We start from the raw sequence: 25,931 nt of genomic DNA, 5'->3' as shown, positions 1-25,931 counted from the left end.
TTCAGTAAACTCTGTGGTTTCAAAAAGTTCTTGTTGAGTCTTGAAAAATCGTTCCGTTCCGAACAACCTCAAGACATGATCGATATAAACCATGTCTGTACAGAAATGACAAACAATCGAAATTCAAAATACATTTCACTTCGCCATCTTCTAAATCTTTGAGACCATGAATGTAAATTCTCACTGGTTTTCATGGAGGCTCCCTGTGAGTAACAAATCAAAATTTGCATGATGAGTTTTTTTAAAATTTTAAAATTGTAATTAAATGGTCCAATTCAATGGATCATTTGAAAAATATATAACAAAATTCCCCAAAAATTCTCCAAACTCATTCAAAACATACCTTAGCTGCAATTCTTGCCATGATCGAGAAACGGTTGACCTGTGCTCCCAATTCTCTATTCAGAGAACGAAGAATATTATCAGTCCTAGAAATTAAAAGCATTTCTTTTGGCATGTGTCTATAAATATTCATAAATTCACTTCTTTTTGATTGAAATTGTTCACTAAATTTGGCAAAGTCTTCCTCAGTCATTTGCTTCTCTGACCAAGCAGATAATTCTCCATTGCTATCAAGTCCTTGCATCATGATCATGGAAGCATATAATTTGTAATCATTAATACCTAACGAACGGCAGTACTCATGCATTCCTTTCTTGTCATTTAACACAATAGAGATCCAAAATTGAGCATATTTTTGCCGAAAGTCGTCTCCTAGGTGTTTGTAAAGTCCATGATCTAGAATCACAATTTGTGGCTCTGACGGTTTTTTAGGATTTTGTCTCACAAATACGTTCGATTGATGACAATCTCCATGCAAGTGGCCATGAATGAATAATTGCTCGGCAAAAGTGGAAATAATTCGTCGAGCAATGTCAGACTCATTGAAGCCCATTTGCCGAATTCTTTCGACATCATTGGCATTACAAGCGTTTTCAATAAATTCCATCGTTAACACTCGTGAACTTGTTAAATCGTCATAAACTTTTGGAATGTAGACATCAGGGCGAGATCCTTTAAAATTAGCAGCAGCAAGTTTTGCATTTTCAGCTTCATGCAGGAAATTCAATTCTGAATTCAAACTGTCCTTAATTTCATTGTTAAATTGATCGTTCACTTCCAATAATTCATCGATATTTTTTGGATCCTCTTGCATGTAATAGAGACGAATGCTCAATTTGGTCGCTGCCTCTCTCGTATACATGTCACCTGCGAAATAAAATCGCACAAAGTGATATTGGACTTTAACAGCCACAGTTTTTCCGTCTTTTGTCTTGGCTCTATGGACTTGAGCAATAGACCCAGAAGCTAATGGATTTGGATCAAAATATTCAAATAATTCTTCAACAGTTTTTCCAAAATCTTGATAAATAATTTTTTTAACATTATCGAATGCGATGGTTGGAGCTCGATCTCGCATCACAGATAGTACTTGAATGTATTCGTCTATCATAGAATGAAGAAAATATTCACAAAGTGATGATGAAGGGAATTTGAGTATAATAAAACACTCGATTGACTAATAATTCATTCGAATGAACAAAACGTACCTGGCAGGAAGCCTCCTAGAGAGGCAATATGTTGCCCCAATTTGATGTAAACTCCCTTATTTTCAGAAAAGAGAGCAAGTAGACGATGTGCAGACTTGGTATGTAATTGTTTCTTTTTTTCAATGAATTCTAGAGAGGTTTTGTCTGGTTTCTCTGTAAACCAATAATGTGGATTAATGTTGGAAGTTGTCAATAACCAATAATATTCCAAGCCAATGATTAAAATGGTTGACATTGTTTTAAGGTATCTTAATTGTTGTTATCGAGAATGTACAATTAAAAAACCATTTTTAAAATCATGCAAAAAGTAGTGCAATATTCATAATCAAGAAAAGGTGAGTATTTAAGGATGACAAATATTCATGAGTTTAGCATTGTAATCTTGGCCGTCTACATACCTATCAATTCCTTCAAATAATTGAATGACAGGCGTCAACAACTCCAATAACTTCTTGTTATACAGTTGACTGTATGGATTTTCAATATCTGAGAAATGAAACAACCAAATGCAAAATTTCATGGCTCCATATAAAAACGCTGTCAATCCAATTAGACCCAATTCCAACAAGACTAATAATTTAAGCATTTTCAACACTTTTTTAAAGAGTGTTGAGTGTGATTGTTGCTCTTGTTTTGAAGATGCTGTTAAAGGATTCGTCGTTCCGACCTGATTCACTTGTGAAAGATTTGTTCTGCTGCTGCTTTGAGTGGCTTGTAAATTTCGTAGAGTAGTACTTTTGAAATTCCGAATTTGCTGTGAGGCTTCCACTCCACTCATCATCATCATTGAATGGATATGTTTTGATGATGGAATGATGTTTGGAAATTTCCAACCCAATAAACCTCCTACTTGATTTTTCTTCTTCTTGAATACATGTTGTTCATGATGATGTTGTTCATTCATTAAAGATCCGATACCACTTCTCCACCGCATGGCTGTTGTTGTTTCAAAGAAGACCAATCGTTGTCGTCGCAGTAGTTGGTTCATCATTTTTTTTTCTGAGAATCTTCAAAAGTGTGTGCGTCCAAAGGATTCATGCAGACGCGTCTCCTCTCTGAAAAAACATTCCAGAGATTCAATACGAATAGGAATACGATCATCATCATCATCGATCAGGAGAATCTTTTGATGCCTTCTGGAAAGAATTTGAACATTCATTCAATGGGTGCTCAAGAGGAGGAATCAAGTCTTGCAAAAAAAATGCAACAACACAAAACGAATGCCTATGAAGTATTACTTTGGAAAAGCACCTTTCCGATACAGGCATTTGCGAATTTTCGAAAAAACAGTTTACAATGGAGTGGTGGGTATTGATTCAGGATTTTGAAAAAGAAGATTGTAAATACATCTTGAATAATAATTTGAATAATATTATTAATAATAATTTGAATACTACTTGAATGTTGAATTACTACTTGATTGAATTGGTTATATTTAAAAATATTCATGAAACATCTTGACTCAATGATGATACTTTTCATCGAAACGTTTGTACATATATTGCTAACTCTGATGATCATTTCATGAATGGTTCATTGAACTCCTTAAGATTATGAAAAGGCTTTGGGATGGTGTAAATATTATGACAATGAAAAAAGAAATTCCACGATGGATTCGTCTCTATTGGATGATGAATACAAAATCTTAATGGAAAATTTATTGAAAAATTATCAAGAACTCTCTGATCAACACGAACACCATGAAGACCACGAAATGATCAATACCAACAATAGTAGTTTTAGTGTATCCATGACAGAGTTGTTTCTCACAAGTTGTTTATTTCATTCGACTTTTTCCACACCATTTGTAAAAAGCACCACATGTGTTGCAAGTCGAATGTCTCAAAATTTAGAATTTTATGCAAGAGTGTTGAATGATTGGTTTCATTACAAAATGAATCAATCGAAAGAGCAAGAGGAGCTTACTGCAAAAACAGCATTTGATTTTTTATTGAATGATGAGAATGAGGATGGTGACAATGATGAAATGATGATGGATTCGAACTTTGAGGATGTTGATTCGTTTAAGCAAGATGCAGCCAATGATGAAACAAAAAAAGATGACACCCTGTCTGAACATCCCATTGTTCACATGATTGATAATCTTTCGAGAGTATGTAGTGTGGGTGTGCTTCATCGATTTCCTGACATGATGACCACCGATTTTATTCGAAATGATGATCATTTCTGATGACAATTATTATATTCAACTAGCTCATTGAAAAAGGTGCGCTATTGTCACAACTCACGAGTTTGGCATTTTCACAAGAAGAAAAAGACTCATTAGAAGATTACTCTCTCCAAAATTTGTTGAATTACTTTTCGAGCCCAATCGAATTTTGTACCAAAACGAAACGTGTCTCGTACCCGTATGCCTATTTCATTTCCCATCAATTATCTATGGTGGCCAATCAAATTCCAGATGTTTCGAATTGTACCTCTTATATTATGGAATACTGTCAACGATTAGTGGTGAAAATGAGTAGAGAGGTCATAGGAATAGAGACCTTTATCATTTCTTTGTGCATTCTCAAAAGTAGGAATGAATCTCAGTTCCATTTCTTTTCAAAAATTATGTATGATATTTGGAGCAGCAAAATTATGAGTCAATTCAATAGAAAGTCAAAGTATCTGGCGAATTTATCAATCGCCCATCATCATGATATTTCAATACTAGATATTGGATTGTGCCCTTATGTGATCCTGCAACTGGCAGATTTTTCTAATGAGTGGAGAAATCATGTCGTGACAGAGATTACCAAAGCATTAGTCGCAACGGATGTTTTGTCGGACAACACAAGCAATTCATGTAATAATAACGGTATTAGATCTTATTCGGATCCATATCTGGACTTTTTGATTTGTATCATGTCTGATTGTGGATCGCTTGAGCTTTTAAATTTTATGACACAATGGAAACAACTTTTCCAAAATGCGAGAAGAGAAAATAATGAATATAATCAATAGCTAATACATTTGTATTCATCACAGAACCAATTTGTGTTTCGACATTGAATTTACAATGTCACAACAGTTGAGTTGAATTTAATAATTGTACATTTCTTCAATTTCTTTCATAATCTCTTCCAAGTCTAAAATCTTGAACTTTTGAATGGGTCCTAGCTTTCTCGCAGGTTTTACTTCTCCCTCTGATGTATTGTTGTTGTCAATGTTATCGGCTGCTTTCTCTGTGTTGGATTCATCTTCGTTGTTTTCGTCCACCGTCATTAGTGCGTGCGATGATTTCTGTGAAGTTGTCAATCTTATTCGTGCACTAGAGTTGCTAATCTTCGGTGGAGCTAAACTTAATAGTTTCAGACCTGTTAATCGCTTGACCGAGAATGAAGATGTTGCACTTAATTGTTCTAACAAAAGGTCTGCGACATTCTTTCGACCTGCTGCATTATTCTTCTTTGTAGTCTCCTGAATGATATCGAGAGGGAGTAACCTCTTAAGAGTTGAGTCCACTTGTTGTCCAATCGCACGAAAATCAAAATATTTTCCTAATGCTTCATCCTCTTTGGCTTTCATACCTTCAAGCTTGAATGTCTTGCTTGTTTTGAGGAGTGTTTTTAATTCCTTTTCGTCAATATTTTCACATTCAACGCACGTAATTTGTTTAACACCAATACAAGAAACATGAAAGGCGTGTCCACAAGGGAAAATTCGAGACATGGTGAATTCTTCAGTGGTCTTTTTTCGTAATGGATTACCACACAAAAAGCAGGTGCTGTTGAGAGGCTTTAGGGCCTTATTCAAAGTTCTATGTAAATGACAACTAATGTTATATAGATCACTGGATATTAATTCATTGGATTGTGTTAGGAGACCACTTTCATAGCTGTAACAATCCAACAATCTCATGATGGTGACTTTCACGTCACAAAAGACATCATTTCCATGCTCATTGACAATTTCATTTAAAATTGAAGGAATATCTACATAACGCATCATGTCATTGAGAATGAGTCTGATATACATGGCGTTACATCTTTGAAGCCATAAATTTGCTAGTTTTTGGATGTTATGAGGAGCTCGCGGATCATTGTTTCGCTCTTCCTCGAGCATTCTTTCTAATTTCTCTTTTTCCTCAAGCTCCTTTAATTGTATTTGGAGGTTATGAACGTGATCCTTCTTCTTTTTAAGTTTTGCCTGCAACTTTTCTATTTTTTCCTCGTCTGGATCCTGGAGTTCTCGTTCACCATTGAGATCCTTTTCAATTTTTGATATTTCTGTATTTGTATCTACAATTTCTTCCTTAATAATATCGAATTCGTCCATTTCTGTTCCTTCACCGCTGAAATCAAACTCATCGAAATGATCTGATTTTCTTGAAGAATCGGTTTCCTCTTTTGCAACTTTGAGTGGCTTTCCCTCAAGGAAACCATAACGTAACTGCCTCTGGAGCAACCTAAATGTATTCAATAGTTTGAACCACAGTTGTCGTACTTCAGAATCATCAAGTGTTTTCCTTTCGCTGTTCTCGCTGCATAAATTAATTGCTGTTTTCAATTCCTTTACCAAATTCTTTGATTCTTCACACACCAAAACATCACAAAGTTCCGCATTTTCTTTGTATCCTTGAGATTTGGTGACTTTGGGTAGACGTTTCTTTGGTTTTTTTGCAAGTATTTGCTTTTGATCCTCAATGGGCTCGTTTGGAGTAAATACTGGCGGATCGTCGGTAATGAGATTAAAATCTTTGGAAATTGAATCGAAATGCTTTTCAAATGCAGAGTTTCCCTTTCTTTTTACCTCATCAATTAATTTCAACTTGAGCATATTCATTGTATTTTCTAACTCTCGAAGTATTTCATTTAGGGCATGTCTGACCTCACCGGTTCTTTCAAGTAAGAATGATTTTGCTTCGGGTATGTCTTTACAAATTTTCATACATCTTTCAAGATCGAGTGCAGTGCCTTGCTGTTGAAGGAATTCTTTGACTCTCTTGTTGTCTTCAAACTCGCACAACATTTCCAGATAGGTGTATGTTAATTCATCTACTGGTATGCCTCTCTTTCCAATCTCATTCATGCTTAGAGTACCACTTTCTGTTAATGGATCCAACATGAGAGAAGTGATATAACAATAAAAGAAGAAGCGATAAACCTTTTGTCGCTCCTTGTTTTGTTCTTCCTCAACAGCCTTTTGGAGAATGGCAAACGAATACTGATGACATACATTGGAGAAGGAAAAGTCTACCACCAATTCTTCTGCAATCTCTGGAATTTCTGTCCAATTCACATCGAAAATCTTTTTCAAAATCACCTCAAGATACCACTGATATTTTTGAGTGGTTGTCATGAAAAATTTAGCCAGCGTGAACAAATCAAATCTTTTTGCAAGATCCATAAATTTTGTCTTGTCGTAATATGTTTGTCGTTTCTCCAAAATTTCAATAAACCTTTCCTCTCGATATTTTCTAAGCGTTTTAATTCGTTGTCGTTCTGTTTCATCTGAGGTATTTTTAAGCCTTTTTAAGCTGTCCTCAGCAAGATAAGTAAAAATTACAAGCAAAATGTTGTAATCATCTGCTTTTAAAATTCCTTTCGCCAGTAACTTTGAATAGAATGAAAAGAAGGCAATCCTTCCGTCGTAAAACGAAGGATGTTTCATAAATTGATTTGGTTTTTGGAGCCTTAATATAAACTCTACTAAATTTTCCTGATTAAAATCTTCGTCCCATGGGTTAGTGTTCGAGTCGTCGTTCATTGCTATTTCTAGAACCTCGAAAAATTTGTCAGGGTAGTGCTTTGCTAATGCATGGAAAACACATCCAACGTTGTCATCCTCTTCATCAAATATAAAATCTACAACATCTTTTTTGACATCTGTGATGACAGGGACTGCGTCAGGAATATTACCAATTAGGTACTGCTCTAGGAAATGAAGTATTACTTCTGCAACTTGTTTTTCTTTGCCTTCACCCTATTATCCAATAATAATAATAAAATTTGCAGCCATATCAGCAATAAACAATGCCAACAATTATCGCCTCCGTCACTCAATTCGAAGTTACTTACGTGTGTATGAACTAAAGTTTCTAGAGGTTCAATATATTCTCGTTTGTAGATGGTTGTGATATAAACAAATGATTTTAGCAGGTTGTACTGTTGGCAGTACTGAATCAGAGTCTCGTATTGCCCATAATCTAGCAAGTCCAATTTCATAATTATTGAATCCAGACGTTCTCTATCCTGCGGACCATACCACCTAATGTAGCATTCAAAAACATGCCATGGAATGGATTTCAAAGCTCCCCCAATGATGTAGGGCTCTATTAGCTCCAAAAAGATTTGCGTTTTGTCACATTTTGAAAACATGCTAAAAATCGTGTTAAAGAGCATGTCAAACTTGGCAACTCGAACACAACTCTCAATGCAGGTACTTCCAACATGCCGATAAATGTAATCTTCATAGTTTGTTCCATCATTCATCAAACTAAGTGTGAGGTACTCATTCACTAACTCGATGATTTTACTGGTCAAAGTATCGTGAGCTGACTCTGGATTGAGTCCAATCACGCACTTTGCCTTTCCTGAATAGAAATCATGTGCAACCTCAAGTGCTTCTTTCCATAAACCCGCAGTAGAGAGTTGTGATATTCGTTCATTCCAAGGTTTAACGGTAATGCGAACAAGTTCATGCTCTCCTAACATGACAAATCCCAATGGGTTAATGTCTGTCATGAAATGCTTAGAGCCTGATACGTTGCTGCTGTTGCCCATAATATTCATGAAGCCGATATCTTCACTTTCTACCATGGCAGATTCATCAATTCTAATGTCAAATAAGTGAACTTTTTTTTCAGTGGTTAGGACCATTAGACATTTGTCGTCAAGCCATCCAAGCCCACATATGTCATGCTCGAGTTGGGTGCTAAATAACTCTTCTTTCATGGAAGATCCAGCATTTCTGTCAATTTCAATTACCGTAACATCTTTTCCATACGCAAATCCAATAATTTTTGCTTTTGAAGTGTTAGCCCATGCAATATAAGGCAAGTGACCTCTAGTACCGAAATGTCCTTTCCCTCTGGTTACTGAATCGCTGGTTGGAGCTAAATTTTTGTCAATGTAATAGAAATGTAAACCACCGCTCCGTGTAGCAACAGCCAGACAACACTTGCTTGAACCCAATGATAAGGATGACATGGTAATGATTGCATCGTCGCCAACAGAACATTGAAACATTAGGCTATAACTATATCTAAAGAGCACCTTAGATAACGCAAAGCATTTGAATGTACTCTGTTGTATGTGGTTCATAGTGATGTTGCGATGGCCCACAAGTTTGTGTTAGGTGGGATATCGACAAATAATTATTTTAAAAAGTCATTATAAATTCACTACATGTCATGACATAATTGATCATTATTTACACTTACTGAATGCATCTCAGAGGCCACAATCGAGTACATGTCTGTCACAAATGCCACACAAACTACGGGTGAGGTAAATCCATCATCGATCCTCTTAATGATACTAGCCTTAGAAACATCCCAAACAATGACAGCACCTTTCTCATAGCCTGCTACGAGCCAATCTTCATTAAATGAAAAGCACATGGAAGTAACCTTTCCTGTGGAAGCATTGCTATCCTCATTCGTTGTATTTCCGAGAATGCAACGCAATTCTTGGTCATCAGAAAACGTATTGAATATTAAAATGATTCCTCGGTCAGTTCCAAAAGCAGCATACTTTCGGGAGAGTCTTAATAAAATTGTTTTTCCCACTTTAGACGTCACGGATGGTTTTTTGATTTCGTTGCCAATCTTTTTCATTTTCTCGCTTTTTAATATACTTTTTGTGGGATCTTTTTCTGTGGAAGATGAAGGGTGATGGTGCGTATCTAGATACTCGACGTCATCCTTTTAGGTTTGAATGGCAAACAATGTATATTCAATAGGAATGGAATGTGGTTTTCAATTTCAGGTGTAGTTGTTATCAAAAGATTGTACCTACATTTGAAGACTGTGCCAATACCTCCGTCGTGACCTCGTCCTTTAGGGCAGAGGATTGAGCAATTTCCTCTAAAAATTGTTCGAGGTCCTTTCCTAGATCGGTATCATCGGTTAAAATTGGCTCATTGAGAATTTTCATTAAACTCTGATTGATCTTCATTTCGTCCTTCTCGTTAACTTTCATCATGGCTATTTCTCTTTCCAAATCTTCAATTTGAAGCGAGTTTGAAAGATGCCCATCATGATGATTCTGTAGGTTCTTATGAGTAAGGCCTGATGTTGTTTCTGTTGTTGTTGATGATGATGCAGAAGTGAGGATCCTCTTGGTGTTATTGATCGATTCCGATGTTGAGGAAGTCAGCCCAACATTGTTCTTGCCCATATGGATCATCTCAATACTACTACTACTTCTACGGGCAGCTGTATCCTCCCCGATGAAGGCTTCGTCATCCTCCATCAATCCCTCAACATCATCACTAAGGCTTAGTTCCTCATCGTCGCCAAATTCCTCCGACAAATTTCGAACGTTCATTTTTTTCTGCCTGCCTCACAACAAATTCAACTCTGCTCGTGATGAGAAATTTGGAGGAACAGATGGCTGCATGTGTGTCTTGCTTATCGAAAAAACTTGCTCAAGCAAGAGATACCGATCCAGTTGTTCAATATTATTATTACAAAACACGCACATCCATCTTAATTTTAACATGAATAGAGTTGTCTAGCCTTGAATAGGCTTTTTGAAAATAGTTATTGCGTAGGTTTCCTTGAAAGCGAGATTTGATGAGAGAATCACACGCTTCGCATCATCGAAACATGTTCAATACCACCACCACACTACTTTTAGACATTTTTTGAAAGCAGATTTTAATTAATAAAAACCAAAATTTGAAAGCTGACAATTGATTTCTTTAATGTTTAATATTGTTTTGGTTGATCATTTAAAGGATGAATGGAATCAATACTTTTCTATTCTTTGGATACAATTCTCTGCCATCCTTTCCATCGAACAACTTCTTCAATCCAACATGCTTCTTGATAGCCCAAGGCAACATTTGGCCAGCACCACTGAGTGTGTACAACAAACATGGAATAGATTGAATCATGAATGAGAAGAAGAACCATTCCATAATTTCAAAAGTATAGTTTGGACAAGTAACATATTCAAAGAGGAATCCTCTTGGAATCTTACGCTCTCTGCTACCTGGTTGACGCAAATTCTTCAAAATAATGTGACAATAAAAGTTTCCAAGCATGGAGAGAACAGTTCCAGCTGCACCAACATAAACTTGCCATTCTGCTGGTGATTGATATTTTGGATGAATGGTAAAGTAGGCAACAAGGAAAGCATAACCCCAATAATAAATACTATTCTTGAAGAGATTGAACAATGGCATGGTATCATTTCCGAAAACGTGAACGAATATTGTTTCAAGCTCTCTCTTGACAAAGTGAACAATGAAAAGAACAGTTGCAATGCTAACGTAAAGTTTCAGAGTGGTGTGTTGAAAGATGATGGAGGAAGAGAGAATTGTGTTCCGTAACAATAACAGCAATCAGTGTCGAGTTGGAGAAGGTGATGATGAGGGGGATTTCGTTGTTGAGAGTTCAACATTTGTGAAATTTCCATGTTTTTGAACAACAACAGTCCGACCCGAGGGACATGATGATTTTCAAAGTGGACCATCACATTAATGTTTCATCATAAATCATCATGAACAGTATTGTTATATTAAAATATAATATGATGCACATTAACAACAATCATCGTGTAATTATATGAATATTTGAAGAATCAAAGATGATGACACAATATAACCAAAGTATCGTGAATCAATTCGATATGATGATTGTTGTTATCAAAACACACACGCACCACAAAAACCACCTACATTTGTGTTTGATTCAATTGTACTTGTTCTCCATGAATATAAGGACTCAAATAATAAGCCAATGGGAACGCAAAAATAGGTCCGAAATACTCAGTCAAAAACACAGTTCTCCAAGCTACTTGTGGACCCAAATCCTTGAACACCAACTCACTACCATCTTTCAAATCGGCAATAGGCTCCTTTCCAGGTGGAATTACCTTTCCTCTCTTTCCATTCTCAACGGTATAGAAGGCTTGTCTGGTAGTATCTACTCTCTTCTTCTCTTGGAATTGTTTCTTGAGTTGATCGAGTGTTGGGGCAGTGGAAAATTCCAACACGGCCAATTCTCTGGAGCGAGCATCAAGGATTTTGATTTTCATTTTTTTTTGTTCATATGTTCGAGGCACAAGCTGCAGCAGGTCACTCATAATGTTTTATTGAAAATTTGTTGAAAGACCAAGTCATGACTGGGTTCATCTGGTTGTTGTAGTTGTTGTTATTGTGAACCCTACCAAGTTTGAATAATAATAATCCTTCAGACTTCAATAAAGTTTTTTTCAAGGTTCAAAAAAATATTGAAACACTCCCTCACACACAGAGAGACTTTTATCCTCACAGACACACACCAACGATGAACGCTAAAAGCAATCCAGAAACAACCCGAAGAAAACGAGTGGATTTAAATTATTCTTCGGAAAATACTGAAACAAACTCGGATTTGCCTTCTGTCCTTGAATCTTTTCAAAAATTATGTGATCATTTGAAAAGTGAAGAAGAGTTATTGGTTATGCAAACATTTTGTCATGATTATATTGAAAAATTATTACAACAACGAAATGAAGAATTGGAAGCTCTTTCCGATGAACTGGATCAAGAATTCGAACGACATGTTGAGAATGATCATGTCAATGACCAAGATGAAAACTCCGATGAAGAGGATGACACCTCTCCCAACGATGATGAACAAATCAAGAATGCTCACTTGGCTATCAAATCCAATTTAAAAACACTGCAAAGCATCAAACATTTCATTCGTGAAAAATTACCCAATACCAATGCCTATGCACCCAATGAGAGATTTTACTTTCCAGGAGAAGTCTCTACAAGTGTTGAAAATAGACAATTTGATGGCTACACGCGTTCAAACACCATTCATATGGACGGTTTTCTGTATGACAATGATGAAATGAATGAATTATTTCGACGTGGAGAGGTTCCACAATTTTATTGTGAAAAGTGTAATTCAAGTAGTCACATTAAGGAGATGAATATTATTTCACATAGTTTCTCATTGGACGAATTGGCTTTTATCTTCTCTTCCAACTGTATGAATAAGGATTTTTGGATTCGAAATCGAATTCTGGAGAAGATTAAATTGAGTTTAGGTATTACGAATTTGAAGGCACAAAAGGATGACTACAAACTCTTGACCAGAAAAAATATGAAGGATCATGGTATTGTACTAATGGACGTTGGAAGTAGGTTAGGTTCTGTCCTCTACTATGTCTACTTATTTATTGATCCACTCTCTGTGAAGCAGCTCATTGGTGTGGAAATTAACGAATTTTTTGCCAAACTTCAACAAGAGACTGTCACAAAATTTAAAATGGGAGAGAAGATCAAAATTCTGAATTCAGACATCATGCAAGAGCAAGATCTTGTGAAGCAATGTGATATTTTGGTCATGCACAATGTTTTTGAGTGGTTCTTTTCTCAGAAGGAAAATCAAGAGATTTGGAAAAGGCTTAAAACAGAGTTTTTGACACGAAAGGGGCTTCGGCTCATTACGTGTCCTTCCATACAGCAGTCCCTGGATGATGCTGCCCTCACCGATGTACTGTCCATTGATGGATGGTTAAAGGAAATTCCTCTCAATTATCCTGATGACGAAACGACAGGCGAAAAATTGTACACTGAAATCCACATGTACGAAGTTTTATAAAGTGGTGAGAGATGAATGGGCAGGAATACCAAATTTATGGTTGTCTATCATAAATTTGATAGATCTGGAGATTTCTCTGTAAAGAATGATTTTGGTATTTTTGAAGAAGTGAATTATCATTAACGTGCTCGTCTCGTGGTGTAATGGTAGCATAGTGGACTTTGAATCCATTGACGGAGGTTCGATTCCTCCCGAGACGGAACCAGGGCGAGCTAAAATTTTTCATATTATTTTCTTCGGGAAGTGCAGTATCAACAAATCCAACACTCATTTAATAAAACTGTACTACTCGACAATGTCCATTCCATCTTTCTTAAAAAATGAAAAGATTTGTTTTGCAATTTTTCACGCGTTCCGATCTCAAGTGTTCTTTGTGTGATAGAGCAATGGTTAGGTTGGAGAATATGCAAAAAATTTATCCATTTGATATAGAGAAAGTTGACATTGTTCAAAAGGGAAATGAACACTTTTATGAAATGTACCAATTTGATATTCCAGTGATGGTGATGAAAGAGAGTGGAAAAGAGATCTGTAGACACTATGTGCATGAAGGAAAATTTAAAAAATATTTTGAAGAACTAGGTGTTAAGCCATTGGGCAACGATTCACAATGAATTCACATAAACAAAAGCCAAATAACCACAATAAAAAGGTCACCTTGGTTATGAAAAGATGAAAACCTTAGTTCGCCTTGGTTCCGTCTCGGGAGGAATCGAACCTCCGTCAATGGATTCAAAGTCCACTATGCTACCATTACACCACGAGACGAGCACGTTAATGAAAATTCACTTCTTCAAAAAAACCAATGATAATTCAAAAATTACACTGTTGCAACAGATGAGTACCGCCATGAAACTGGTACCAACAAAAACACACATGAGAAATTTTGAAAAAAAGATTTTTTTATCATGCATATTTTGACATTCCACTCCATACTACAAGATTTTCCATAATGGTTTTCACTCTGTTTCTCAAACCACCTACACTCAAACAAGATCAATCTTACAAGTTCTTATTACTCAACTCCAAAGTAATCAACCCTCTTGAATAAGAGGCCCAATAAATTCTATTCTTACTCTCAATATATAAAAACTCACGTTTGCTCTTGGCAAAGAAATTATTCCGAATGACTCTCATACGAGTCTCTTTGGTTTGTTCCATCGTACGTGAGACGGTACCACTCTTATTCTTTTGAAGAACGTTGGGATTGATGCTCTTTCTTTTGGAGGAGGCTAATTGAGGGACTGAAAATTCATCTTCATCACTGCTGGCTACTTCCAAGTACTGATCCGATTCGAAATTTCCAGTAGTCGCATAACCATGATGATGATGATGAGTGGAACTACCACTACCACTGCTACCACTACCACTACCGCTAGCACCACCTCCACCACCACGAGAATCATCTAAGGAGCCACTAATGGTGAGGGGAATTTCACTGCCAACTCTTCGGTTGTTCTCATTACTACCAATAGCACTACCAGGAGAGGTTCCCATTGAGGCGAAGACTTCACTGAACTTTTCGGGAATTTGAGTAAAGGTCTCCACGACAATGACATGCTCTAGATCCTTGTCATCTCGTATCAACTTGACCGAATGGTTGTAGTCGGAAAGATTGAAATACTTCTTATTGAATTGAGCTTTGGGTGTGGCTGGTTCATCCATTTCCTTCAGACGAAATTCACGACGGAAGGAACTAATGTCTTTCACGACGAGGTAATTCTCAACCAATTGAGGAAATTCCATGGAGAGTCTTCGAGAAGCTCCAAGCATGCCATACGTGGAGAAGAGAGAGGAAAATTCATCGGCTGCCGTGCTTGATTTGCCATGAATGTCGGTATTGGTGTTGTGTGCTTCATGAGGAAGAGGATGAGAGGTGACTGTTGTTGTGGTGGTGGTGGTGGTGGTTGTTGTAATTGATGATGATGGCGAAGAAGAAGACTGATGAATGTAACAATCAAGCATGGAAGGATCCATTCCAACAAAATTCATCATACTTCTCTTCTCATTGCTCTTCACGTCGACTTGTGGATGAATGACAAAGTGGAGACGAAGAGGTCCTCCTCCTGTACCTGATCCTCCTCCTAAGGAATGTTTGGTTTGTGAGGCCACATGGCTCATATTGTTGTTGACCATATTGGAGAGAGAACTGAAAAACGTGTCCGAGTTGAAACTTTTACGCTTATTGATGGGAGTTTCAGAGTAGTAATAATAATCGGAGGCATCAAAATCGGAGGCATTGCCTTGACCCATGTTGGAATTGGAATTTTGATTGTTGGATGCATTGTTTTGTTTGTTTCTTCTTGCACGAGATGAAGAACCACTGCTACTGTTGTTGTAGTTATTGGCAGCATTAGGGTTCATCATCATGATAGAATCATTGGTCAACATGGTACCTGCCATGGTGTTCTCTTCCATATAAATTTCAATGACTCCATTTCTCACAAAGCACTCCTTATCAATAATGTGATGATCGAACCAAATACCACTCATGTACAATGAGCAAGGTCTTCGATGTGAGTCCTTATCAAAGAATATCAAACAACGTTGATTCGAACGATTGGTACGATCCTGGAAGAATTCAGAGACATATAATTGGTCTCCCACAATGTTAAATAATTGATCAGAAATGTCAATCATGAAATAGTCAGCCTCTCTAATAATTTTCTGAGCAAATAATTGTAAATCGTGAAATCCATGTTCTGGTGTGTCCAATTCGCTTGAACGATACTCGGCAGAATCGAATAAGTTTAACTCTCCACTTTTCAAGTATTCCAAAATGATGGCAAAGTACTTGGGGTTTCGATCAATGAAGAAACATCCATTCTCGTCACGAATAATTCCTAAATGCTGATTGTCATCGAGTAGGCGTGTGAAATAGTTTTCAAAATTCGGAATGGAAGTTGTGGAGGCAGGACGAGACGAGGAAGACAAGCTGTTATTTCGGGAATGAGCACTTGTTGAATGATGAGGGTCCACGAGAGAGGGAGCATTGGTACTATCTGCTGTACTCATTCGATGTTTGCGGTTATGCATATCAACAAAGGTTGAAAGAGAATTATACATGGAGGAAGAGCTTGCGTTGACAGCTGACGGATCCAAGTCCCCACCACTGCTGCCAGATGATGGTGCATTACTTCTACCAAGATTTGAACTTAGTTGTTGAGAGGAATAATGATAACTACGACTCGATGGTGATCGAATCTTTTGAGAGAATGGACAACAATTGCCTGGAAACATCATGGAATCATTCAGCGAGTTATTGGTTCCACATGAAACTTTTGGATAATAAATGGCAGAGTGATGATACGAATTCATGATGGTCTCACGAGTGGTGTAAAAGATTTTTCCACCCACGTTGAATCTAATCAATTGATGATTCGGAGAGGTGTGGTTGTTATTCATCATCATGTTGTTGCTGTTGATTGTCTGTGGAGTAGTAGTAGTATTGTACAATGAATTGGTGGGAATGGATTGAATAGTTGTGGTGTTGTTGTTGTTGTTGTTATTGTTGTTGTTGTTGGTTGGTGTTAGAATGGGACACATGATACAAGAGATTCGAAGGAAATGATCTCACTTGTTGTTTCCTGTTCACAGTGACACTCTATCGAGAGAGAACAGGTATCGATGACGGCTTTTTTTTGAGAGAAAATTCGCTGTCACACTGTTTGGGTAATGTGAGATAACAAAAAGGTAACTTTGAAAAGGGAGAACCTCACGCGCACGCGCGAGGGCATCTTCTTCTGAAGAGCTTGTTTGAGAATTCTCCAAGTCTACTACTACTACTTGGAATTTATCAATACATCGAAAATGATGCAGAGTGGTTCATCCTGGTAGAACATGTGTAAAGTCACTGTGAACGAGAGAACATTCATGAATGTCGTCTTTTGAAGAGGAGATGATCATCAGATGTCATTTGCCAATTCCACACTTCCATTGGTTTCAAGGACAAGAATGGGAGGATTAAATCTTGTCTTTCTGATACTTGTTCAATCGTGGTACATTGGGTTAATGATTCATTAATGCCCAAACTTTTTGGTTTGTGGAACAAAGATCAAACAAAGGATGCATTGTGTCGATCAAAACTAAAAGGAGGTGCTTGATTAAATGGTGGTCAAGCTAAACCTTTGTATAATGAAGATTTTGATGGAAAATCTCTCTCAAAAATTGTATTTGAGTTCGAGAAGGCTCAACAAAGTGGAAATGAAAAGACTCTCAATGATATCATGAAACAAGTATTTAAAAACGACAAGGATAATTGTGGCAAGGTGACGAATTGGGTAAAAAAAGAATTGATCGAAAACAACAAGGTAGAAGTGCCGTTGTTAGATTTTGAGGAACAGACAATCATTCCCCTTACCTCTCTTGGGAAGCTCGTTCCAGGACCATTTAATTCTAGACCTTTCAATGCATTTGAAACGTGTTATTTAAACTGAATAGGCTTTCATAAATTAAAACATTCCTTTAAGCTTGGGATGTTTCAAAGGTATTGGGTGGTTTCAAAGATTCAGGGGCGTTTCAAAGATTTTGGCGCAGCTGTTGGTTTGGCTTGCCGTTTTCCAATACCGAAAGAAGGTTCCGAAGTGTTTGGTTTGTTTGTTTTCTTCTTTGTTGGCTGTTGAACTTTTTTAAATGATGCTTGCAGAGCCGGCCTTTGGATTTGGATAGGGGTGTTTGGTTGTGGAGTTCTTGGTTGTGGAGTTGATTTTGGAGTTTTTTGTGGAAGTTTTTGTGGTGTGTAGTCTTGTGAACTTCTTTCCGAGCCTGAGGTTATTCTTGGGAATTGTGTCTTTCTTGGTGATATCAATCTTTCTTCATTATCAGAATCACTTTCTTGTAGATTTCTTGGAAGTTCATTATCCGAGCCGCTTTCTGATCCTTCATCACCGACTTGTACTGGATTAGAATTATGTGAATATTCTAGAATTTCACGAGTTGATAGTGTCATTAATTCAGTGTCACTCATTGTCAACATTTTAGCAATAAGGTTACATTGAGCTTTTCTTTTTTCCTCTGCATATTCTTTTTGACGGACAACATTAACAGAGGGTCTTAATAATTTTGGCTTTTCTATAGGAAAATCAAAGTCTGAACGCATCCATTCCTTGTGGTGATCTAATACTTGAATATTATATTTTTCTACGAATCTATGAATGTCAAACAACACAAATGCAATTTTAAATTCCACACATTTTCCAAATCTCCACTCATTTTAGCAACTGAATGAGGATTGAAAAATTTGAATTTCTCACCAATATGAGAGAATAATGTTTCAATCATACCACGAAAAGCACCAAATTCTTCATTATATTGTGCTTCACTGTATGTTAGATCTTGATTTCTTGGTTTTCTAATTGGAGTTCTGAAATTTGACTCATCAAGATCATATCCTTTTTCTTGCAATTTTTCAATATAATCAGGAATTCCCAAGAAATAACCACCATCAAAATACAATACATCCACACTAGGATCTAATAGTTTTGGAATTCTCTCCATTTGCTTGAACATACCAATGTCTGTATTAGGAGCACATGGTAGGGATTTCGAAATAGCAATTGCTAATTCTTGATTATCCATCAATACTTGAGTTCTTAATCCAGAATCTTTATATTTGTAACTCCAATACTCCCTTTTAGGATATTTGGCTAAATTACTATATTCAATACGTGTATCATGACCATCTAAAAAAGTGGTTCCATCCTTGAAGCCTTTTTCGTTTTCAATTATACCAGTAAGACATCGAATAATAGGATTTGAAAACATTCTTTGCAAACAAGTGTCAGCCCATTCATTAAGTTGGTCATGAAATTCAACGAAAATTGTGTGATGAATTCTCCATATTGTAGACCTTGCGATAATTCTCCTCTCATTTAAGGATCCGAATGTTTCATTTTCAAGTAACATGTAAAGAATTAATAAGATTTTGTCCACATTACGATAAGGACCTTCTAACCATCCACAGATAGTACCAACAGTATGTAAGAAGATGAATGTAGCAACATATCCAATTCTTTGGCAGACTATTTCTTTAATTCTATTCATTGTAGGAATATCCTTGATATCCTTTCTACCTTTTGATTTCTGAATAATTGGCAGCTCTTCATGCAATACCTTCCATTCATTGGCCACCAATTTTTTGACCTCGATTTCCCTCAATCTCACAGCGTCTTCTTTGCTGATATCGAGAGACATTTTTTTCAATTCAAAATTTTATTTGAAACTCCCAAGCTAAGTTGAAAAGAAGCTGATTTGGAATGTTTCGGATTCTTTGAAACGCGCCAAAATCTTTGAAACGCCCCCGAATCTTTGAAACCACCCAATACCTTTGAAACATCCCAAGCTTAAAGGAATGTTTTAATTTTTATGAATTTTGGAACCACTAATGAAACAAGGAACATGCTTTGGAATTTGGAATGACTAATGGGACTGAACCGAGCTTCTGGTACAAAAAGATTCACGATCATTAATTCACAACAGGACCTTTTACACAAGCCCATATTGGTTCTACCAATAGTGGAACATTGAAACCTGATGTTTTAAATGCTTCAAAAACATTACTCAGCTCTTTTGGATACAATTTTGAGTTTGTTGATAGGGAGAACAGTGTTCAGGTAATTTTGAAAGAGTTTGAAACATATGCTAATTTTTCTGAACGAGAAGTTGGAAAAATGGAATATTGTACTCCCTTTTATTGCAGCAGCTCCTGGAGTTGGTAAATCAAGGCTCCTAAAGGAAGTTGAACTGAGGTTATTCAAAGAACACTCTAGAAAAGACACATTATGTTTTCCTCTCTTTGTTTCTTTTGGAAATAGTTCAAAATTTGATCATGAAAATGAGAAGAATGTTTCGAAGACGTAAACAACAAGAATCGTTTGATTAATTTAGAGGAACAAATGGGTTTGTAGTCTCTCCAAACACCCGACCTTGATAAAGGTCCGGTGTTTGTGGGATTTTCTGCATATTTTGTCAATTGACTTTATTCAGCAGAGTCCCGAGTATTAATTAAGATTTGAGAAGGTAAAAAACTCCAAAAACCGCTCAGCGGAAAAAAGGAGAAAACCAAAGAAACGCAAGGAAGTATGAAGGAGGAAGGCAGAGACAAAGATTCTAAGATGTGAAGCGCAAGAAGTCACATTAAGCAATTGCTTGATAAATCCATGAAAATAAGATAACATGATGAATTAGATACATATGAAATTAAAATAATTAAATATATGGTTAGCTCAGTAAAATCCTTGTCGAAAAGATTCGATCAAGGTGGACCTGCACTGTCTCAATGTTCTTCCTTACCACAAGAACATTCCGATCAGCGAAAAAGGTATCTTAGAAGCTTAAGAAAGCAAGTGGGTGTGAGTGCGAATGGGTGGGAAGTCACTAAGCAAATCAAAAAGCACGAATATACAGAAAATTTTTTGAGCATGAAAATATTTTTCGTTGCTCAACCAAACTCTTTTAATGTTTACAATCGAAACATTCATGCCCTTCACTTCGTTCAGAACATATCAGACAAAGGGTATGTTGGAGCAAGGTTTTGTTTAACTCCAAAGAAGAAGCCAAGATTTGGCTCATTGACAGTGTCCGACAAAATGATGAACAAGTCTCATTCGGGGTAATGTTTTTCTAATTCCTAAAATATTTTCTGAAAATCAGAATCAAGTTTGAGCTCGTATTCCCACTTGCTTTCTTAAGCTGCTTGAATGCAGACCCACTAGAGATCCATCAAACCTTCAACCACAGAGAACTATTGCTGACTTTGCGAAATTTTGGATTCTTAGGTGTAATTTGAGATAATTGTATCTTGTTACAATATTCATATCACCTGCAAAATTAAATACTCCAATATTGGAATGTTTCATTTCTCAAATGCCTTATCAATTATGTGATACAATTGTACACAAGAGGAAAGGATAATCTTGTGAAATTTCTCTAATGTTCGACTGAAAGGGTGTAGAAAGGTGATTAATTTCAAGTTGAAGAGTGTGATAAGAGTTAATGATGAAATCAATTACAATTTTCGAGAGCCATTTTGGTCACTGACATTCCAACAGAGTCAAATATTCCTTCAATGACAAGATTCATCAACAATATGAACCTAATTCTCTAATAATCATATAGGATGATCTTGCTTAAATATTATGAACTATATTAAATAGAAGTGATTGTGTTTTTGAAGACAATAGTGTTTCTGGATTTGTTTGATATCGTCTTCAATAAGAAAGAGGTTTTCTCGTTAAAGTAGTGGTATCAGTGATCAAGGATGTTCGAAATGATTGCTTTGATGAATTTTCCTTCTGAGATGGTATAGAACTAGAATACATAAACACTAATTTATTCAAAGAAGGTAGAAATTCAAATTAACTAGTTCGCCAACTTTCATAATGATGGACATGGCAACCAACAGAATTCTGTTATGAATGGAACAACAAAAGAAATCTTTGTATTGACATCATACGAATTTGGGGTTTTCTAGAATGGCTATGACCACCAAGCAATTAGACAGCGGACGAAAAGGAAAGCCGTTGTAAATGAATCCGATCGTCGCTTGGTCGTCTATTCTTCCATAATTTGTGTCCATGTATTCTAGTTCTATATGATCCTTAAGAAGGAAAATCATTAAAGCAATCATTTCTTTCCGAGGCAGGTTTAAGAGCCCTCATACTATTAAGTTGCAAAAACTTGAAGATAGATCTAAATTAAGACATCAGTTTCGCAAGATCATTTGTGTAGTTTGATCAACCCCAATTATTCTATTTCGATTTTGAGCCAAGACTTGTTTTATTGTTAATCTGATTAAACAGTTTTTCAAATTTTTCTGTCATTTCTTGCAGTTTTCTGTTCATTTTTGCATTTTCTTGCTCCATTATTTCCATTTTGCGATGCATGAAAGCATTTTCTTGCTCCAATATTTCCATTTTGTTTTGCAATGTTATAATTTTCTTATCTCTTGACATTATTTTCACCCGATTAGTGAAAACAGCTTGCGAGTCGGTACTGTAGTCTGATGATGGGGCAACTAAATCTTTGGAAAGAAATTCCCCAAATTCACCTCCCGAAGAATCCCTCTCGTGGATACTTTGTTCTGAAGGAACAATAACTACATCTCCCTTTTGAAATTTTAGCAATAATTCCTCTCTTTTAGAGGATAAGGGCAACAAATCCTCAATATTATCAGACTGAATTATTTCTTTGTTGCATTCAATAGAAGAATTGGAGGGATAAGTTTTTTCTAAATATTTTAGCACACAAGCCACATTGTATGCATGTTGGTTGGCACAAACAATAATTGTTTCTTCTTTGCTGAGTTTTTGAATGAAACATGAAAATGTTTCAGTTTGTTGGAAAGAATGGCCATCCGTCAACGATGGCATGTTGAGAAAATGCCGTTGCAATTTAGACTTGATATTTTTGAACGATCTGGCTTTGAATATAAAGCCAACATAAGCCTTGGTGGCAGAAGCATACCATTTTGTTGCTGCTTCTTCAACGTCGCGAGCCTTTTGTATGTGATATTTTCTTAGATAGTAAGGACCTTGACTTACGTCTGTTAAACGAATTTGATTGGAATCATCTTTAAAAAATTAGCATCATTTACCACAAAGTGTGAGAAGATGGACATGTTAATTAAAAGACTCTCAAGCAGAGAAAGTTTAAGAGATTGATGCTTAGATGTTGGAAGTATCCTACACGCGTGTGGTAGAATAAACTCAGATTTCTCGAATCGATGTTAATCGTTGGATTACTTAAAGAGCGCCAAATGTGCAATTTATTTGGTTTTGAGAATTCTATTTTCCAGAGAGGTACCAATTGGTAGTGCAAATCCACCTGAGGAGCGATAGACAACAAATTGAACACTGGAAAACATCAAAATTCTCACAGACAACCATCAATATCGTGCCGTCTCTTTCCCCGCCCGAAATTACAAATTAATTTAAAAAAAAAATTCTCCAATTCCACTACCAATTGCCATGCCCAGAAAGAGAGAGGAGGAGGAATCTTCTGAAGAAGAGACTTCGGAGGAAAGTGCATCCGAAGAAGAAGAAGAAGATAGTGAAGGGAGTGGATCCGAAGAAGAGGGTGACGAAGAAGAGGACGAAGAAGATGAAACGGGATCGGAACACAGTGGTTCCGATGATGACGAAGACGATGAGGAGAGTGATGAAGACTCCTTCACAAAGAAGAAAAAAGGTGTGCTCAATGTGTCTCTAAAAATTGATAAAGAAAACGGTAAAATACTTTCCTCAAAAGTGAGGGAAGAAGAAGACAAGAGTCCTGCGTCTGATATTCTTGGAAAAACTTCCACAACCACTCAGACTGATTACAACATGTTTTTTCCACCTCTTGCTGAAGCATTGTATCAGGCTTCCACGAGTTCAGAAAAAAAGGAAGAATTAATAGGACAGGCAAGAAAAATCCTTCTTGCTCCTCCTGAAAATTATCGAAATGGCGGGGTGACCTTCTCAAGTCCCTTTGTACAGAGTCAAGTAAGCACTGTCTATCAACCTGTGACATCTCCATTCCGTCAGTTGAACTCTGTTCAGACTCAGCAACCAAACTATTATCAACAACGTTATGAACCTTCGGACACGTATGGTTCAAATTTCAAGCCAATGCAACCCATGTACTATCCACCTCCTCCAAGAAATTTGTATTCCCCATATCACAATGATTATCAGCAATCGCCTCTTTCAAACTACAAAAATACTTTTCAGGAACAGCAAAATAGTCCTTCCAAAAATCACACGAATCATTTGTATAGGTCTAAACATTTTGTGACCAGTCCGGTCAACCACGATCACAAAACGTTTAGACCCATACAAAGCCCAACCCTATCGATCAATAATAACGAAGACGCACGATTTGGAAGATATGTGAATGAACGAGAATTCCAAAAACGATGAAAACTGTGAGACTTTTTGAAAAATACCATTGTTCATTCCAAGTGAGTTGTTCGCAAAACCTGTTCCCACAAAATCAAGTGAACGTATTTGCATTGAACACGAGTTTTTGAAAAACTCCCAATTTGGAGAGTCATATTTAGTCTCGTGTAATTACTAATGGACCAAGACATGTTGTGTGATAATTTTCTTACATAATTCAACTGTCATTTCCATTCAAATCGAACATCTGAGTAGGCTTCAGGTTTGTACAACCGTCTAAAGCACAAAAATGGGAAATCTAATTTGAAAGATCGTACACCCAGAACCAGCAAGCAATGTTTTGAAAGCACTCCAACAGTTCTTTCGTCCAACTCAAACACCAAACTTGAATCAATTTCAGTGTCAAACTCTTGAGCAGTACTTGGAATGTCGTAGACATAGAGTGTTTTTGTTTTCTCTTCCAACTCGTATAAAACAGACGTGTTATTCATGTAGCCAGAAATGAGAAGTGAGTGATGGCCAGGAGCCATATGTGTTCCATAAATACTTGACAATCCTCGAAGCATTAAACTATTGGCTTTGAAACTGGAATTAGTAGGTGTTAAGTTTCTTAGTGAATATTTCCATTTGCCCAAATGTCGAGCATCATTATTATAATTAAAATCAAAAGCTATTGATCACAATAAAGAACAACCGACAGTTTCCACAAAATGTGACAATTCCATCACAAAAGAAAAGATATAGAAATTATATCAAAAAGAAAAAGATAAAGAAATTAAATGTTATATATAACATTTGACATACCGAAAAAATCATTCTTGTACTGTGTTCCAGAGTATCCACCAAAGATAAAAAACGAGCAATCAGAAATGAAACTGTTGTTAGTTAACACAGTGAGAGTTCTTGGGGAATCATTCATCGAGCGTGAATCAATTTTTATCCAAGTCTTGGATTTGAAATCCAAAAAATAAAAATCATCCAAATAAGTGCCATTGAATCCACCAAAGACCACTAATCCAAATCTGTTCGCCATTCCAGAACATCCACATCTTGCAGATGGCACGTTTCCTTGTGTCACTAAACGCGTCCAAGTTTTGTTACGCAAATTAAATTCCCATACGTCATTAAAGTAATGTCCACCATAGCCACCAAACAAGTAGCATTTCTGTGAATGTCTCTCATATGAAAAACATGGAAATTCTCTTGCACTTGGAATTTGTTCTGATGAGCCATACTCAATTTCTTTCCATTGAAACAAGAATTCTGACCGAGAAGATGTAGAAGAACTTTCATCATATTTATCATTCCCTTTTTGGTTCGAAATTAAATTTCCATCTACATAATAGTCGATCTGTTCCTGATTGCACAAGCTCACTACTTGATTTCTTGATGCAATATTTCCACACTCCAACACATACATTGAATTTGTCTGCGTAAAGGCTCCAAACGTTTCTGTACCACCGAATACGACTACACAGGGACAATGCGTTAATTCATTTTCTGGTCCCAAGAAGGTCGGATTGATATTTTCCAGATCGGGAAGATTATGATGAAAGCGGCAAACAAAATCAACAGGTACATGTTTAATCGGTGTTGGATGAATCTTTCCCGAAGAAGAATCATCATTTCCGAGTGCTACAAAATCAACTTGATCCTCCTCGTCATGATTGGAAGACATTTTTTTTGAAAAAAGAAGAACTCCGAACTTGAATGGTCGTGGTTTTACAGATT

The 25,931-nt window shown here is 36.6% G+C and overlaps 11 protein-coding genes across 11 annotated transcripts; 3 read left to right on the top strand and 8 right to left on the bottom strand.

Annotated features, from left to right (window-relative positions):
- Positions 1 to 68: 68 nt before the first annotated feature.
- Positions 69 to 2,541, bottom strand: FDP41_010667 (uncharacterized protein; the record flags this gene model as incomplete). The annotated part of the gene is made up of 4 exons (XM_044700990.1): positions 69 to 203; positions 344 to 1,446; positions 1,551 to 1,798; positions 1,949 to 2,541. 4 exons carry the CDS (start codon positions 2,539 to 2,541, stop codon positions 69 to 71), a joined length of 2,079 nt encoding a protein of 692 aa, XP_044568315.1.
- A 210-nt stretch (positions 2,542 to 2,751) lies between these two features.
- On the top strand, positions 2,752 to 4,517 carry FDP41_010666 (uncharacterized protein; the record flags this gene model as incomplete). The annotated part of the gene is made up of 3 exons (XM_044700989.1): positions 2,752 to 2,854; positions 3,101 to 3,663; positions 3,765 to 4,517. 3 exons carry the CDS (start codon positions 2,752 to 2,754, stop codon positions 4,515 to 4,517), a joined length of 1,419 nt encoding a protein of 472 aa, XP_044568314.1.
- Positions 4,518 to 4,595: 78 nt separating this feature from the next.
- FDP41_010665 (uncharacterized protein) lies at positions 4,596 to 10,045 on the bottom strand (the record flags this gene model as incomplete). The annotated part of the gene is made up of 4 exons (XM_044700988.1): positions 4,596 to 7,478; positions 7,574 to 8,800; positions 8,938 to 9,420; positions 9,515 to 10,045. 4 exons carry the CDS (start codon positions 10,043 to 10,045, stop codon positions 4,596 to 4,598), a joined length of 5,124 nt encoding a protein of 1,707 aa, XP_044568313.1.
- Positions 10,046 to 10,451: 406 nt separating this feature from the next.
- On the bottom strand, positions 10,452 to 11,761 carry FDP41_010664 (uncharacterized protein; the record flags this gene model as incomplete). Its single annotated transcript, XM_044700987.1, has 2 exons — positions 10,452 to 10,989; positions 11,403 to 11,761. 2 exons carry the CDS (start codon positions 11,759 to 11,761, stop codon positions 10,452 to 10,454), a joined length of 897 nt encoding a protein of 298 aa, XP_044568312.1.
- Positions 11,762 to 12,012: 251 nt separating this feature from the next.
- Positions 12,013 to 13,323, top strand: FDP41_010663 (uncharacterized protein; the record flags this gene model as incomplete). The annotated part of the gene is made up of 1 exon (XM_044700986.1): positions 12,013 to 13,323. The coding sequence occupies one exon, from the start codon at positions 12,013 to 12,015 to the stop codon at positions 13,321 to 13,323; it is 1,311 nt and encodes a 436-aa protein (XP_044568311.1).
- A 1,002-nt stretch (positions 13,324 to 14,325) lies between these two features.
- Positions 14,326 to 16,869, bottom strand: FDP41_010662 (uncharacterized protein; the record flags this gene model as incomplete). Its single annotated transcript, XM_044700985.1, has 1 exon — positions 14,326 to 16,869. One exon carries the CDS (start codon positions 16,867 to 16,869, stop codon positions 14,326 to 14,328), a length of 2,544 nt encoding a protein of 847 aa, XP_044568310.1.
- A 961-nt stretch (positions 16,870 to 17,830) lies between these two features.
- FDP41_010661 (uncharacterized protein) lies at positions 17,831 to 18,421 on the bottom strand (the record flags this gene model as incomplete). The annotated part of the gene is made up of 1 exon (XM_044700984.1): positions 17,831 to 18,421. One exon carries the CDS (start codon positions 18,419 to 18,421, stop codon positions 17,831 to 17,833), a length of 591 nt encoding a protein of 196 aa, XP_044568309.1.
- Positions 18,422 to 18,462: 41 nt separating this feature from the next.
- Positions 18,463 to 19,515, bottom strand: FDP41_010660 (uncharacterized protein; the record flags this gene model as incomplete). The annotated part of the gene is made up of 1 exon (XM_044700983.1): positions 18,463 to 19,515. One exon carries the CDS (start codon positions 19,513 to 19,515, stop codon positions 18,463 to 18,465), a length of 1,053 nt encoding a protein of 350 aa, XP_044568308.1.
- A 2,555-nt stretch (positions 19,516 to 22,070) lies between these two features.
- FDP41_010659 (uncharacterized protein) lies at positions 22,071 to 22,691 on the bottom strand (the record flags this gene model as incomplete). The annotated part of the gene is made up of 1 exon (XM_044700981.1): positions 22,071 to 22,691. The coding sequence occupies one exon, from the start codon at positions 22,689 to 22,691 to the stop codon at positions 22,071 to 22,073; it is 621 nt and encodes a 206-aa protein (XP_044568307.1).
- Positions 22,692 to 23,288: 597 nt separating this feature from the next.
- Positions 23,289 to 24,221, top strand: FDP41_010658 (uncharacterized protein; the record flags this gene model as incomplete). The annotated part of the gene is made up of 1 exon (XM_044700980.1): positions 23,289 to 24,221. One exon carries the CDS (start codon positions 23,289 to 23,291, stop codon positions 24,219 to 24,221), a length of 933 nt encoding a protein of 310 aa, XP_044568306.1.
- A 203-nt stretch (positions 24,222 to 24,424) lies between these two features.
- On the bottom strand, positions 24,425 to 25,878 carry FDP41_010657 (uncharacterized protein; the record flags this gene model as incomplete). The annotated part of the gene is made up of 2 exons (XM_044700979.1): positions 24,425 to 24,870; positions 25,005 to 25,878. The coding sequence occupies 2 exons, from the start codon at positions 25,876 to 25,878 to the stop codon at positions 24,425 to 24,427; spliced, it is 1,320 nt and encodes a 439-aa protein (XP_044568305.1).
- Positions 25,879 to 25,931: the final 53 nt, after the last annotated feature.

The sequence above is a fragment of the Naegleria fowleri genome (assembly GCF_008403515.1).
Source record: "Naegleria fowleri strain ATCC 30894 chromosome Unknown tig6, whole genome shotgun sequence".
Lineage (NCBI taxonomy): Eukaryota > Heterolobosea > Eutetramitea > Acrasida > Naegleriidae > Naegleria > Naegleria fowleri.
The sequence above is the reverse complement of the archived record's forward strand: the minus strand, read 5'-3'. Positions and strand labels throughout refer to the sequence as shown.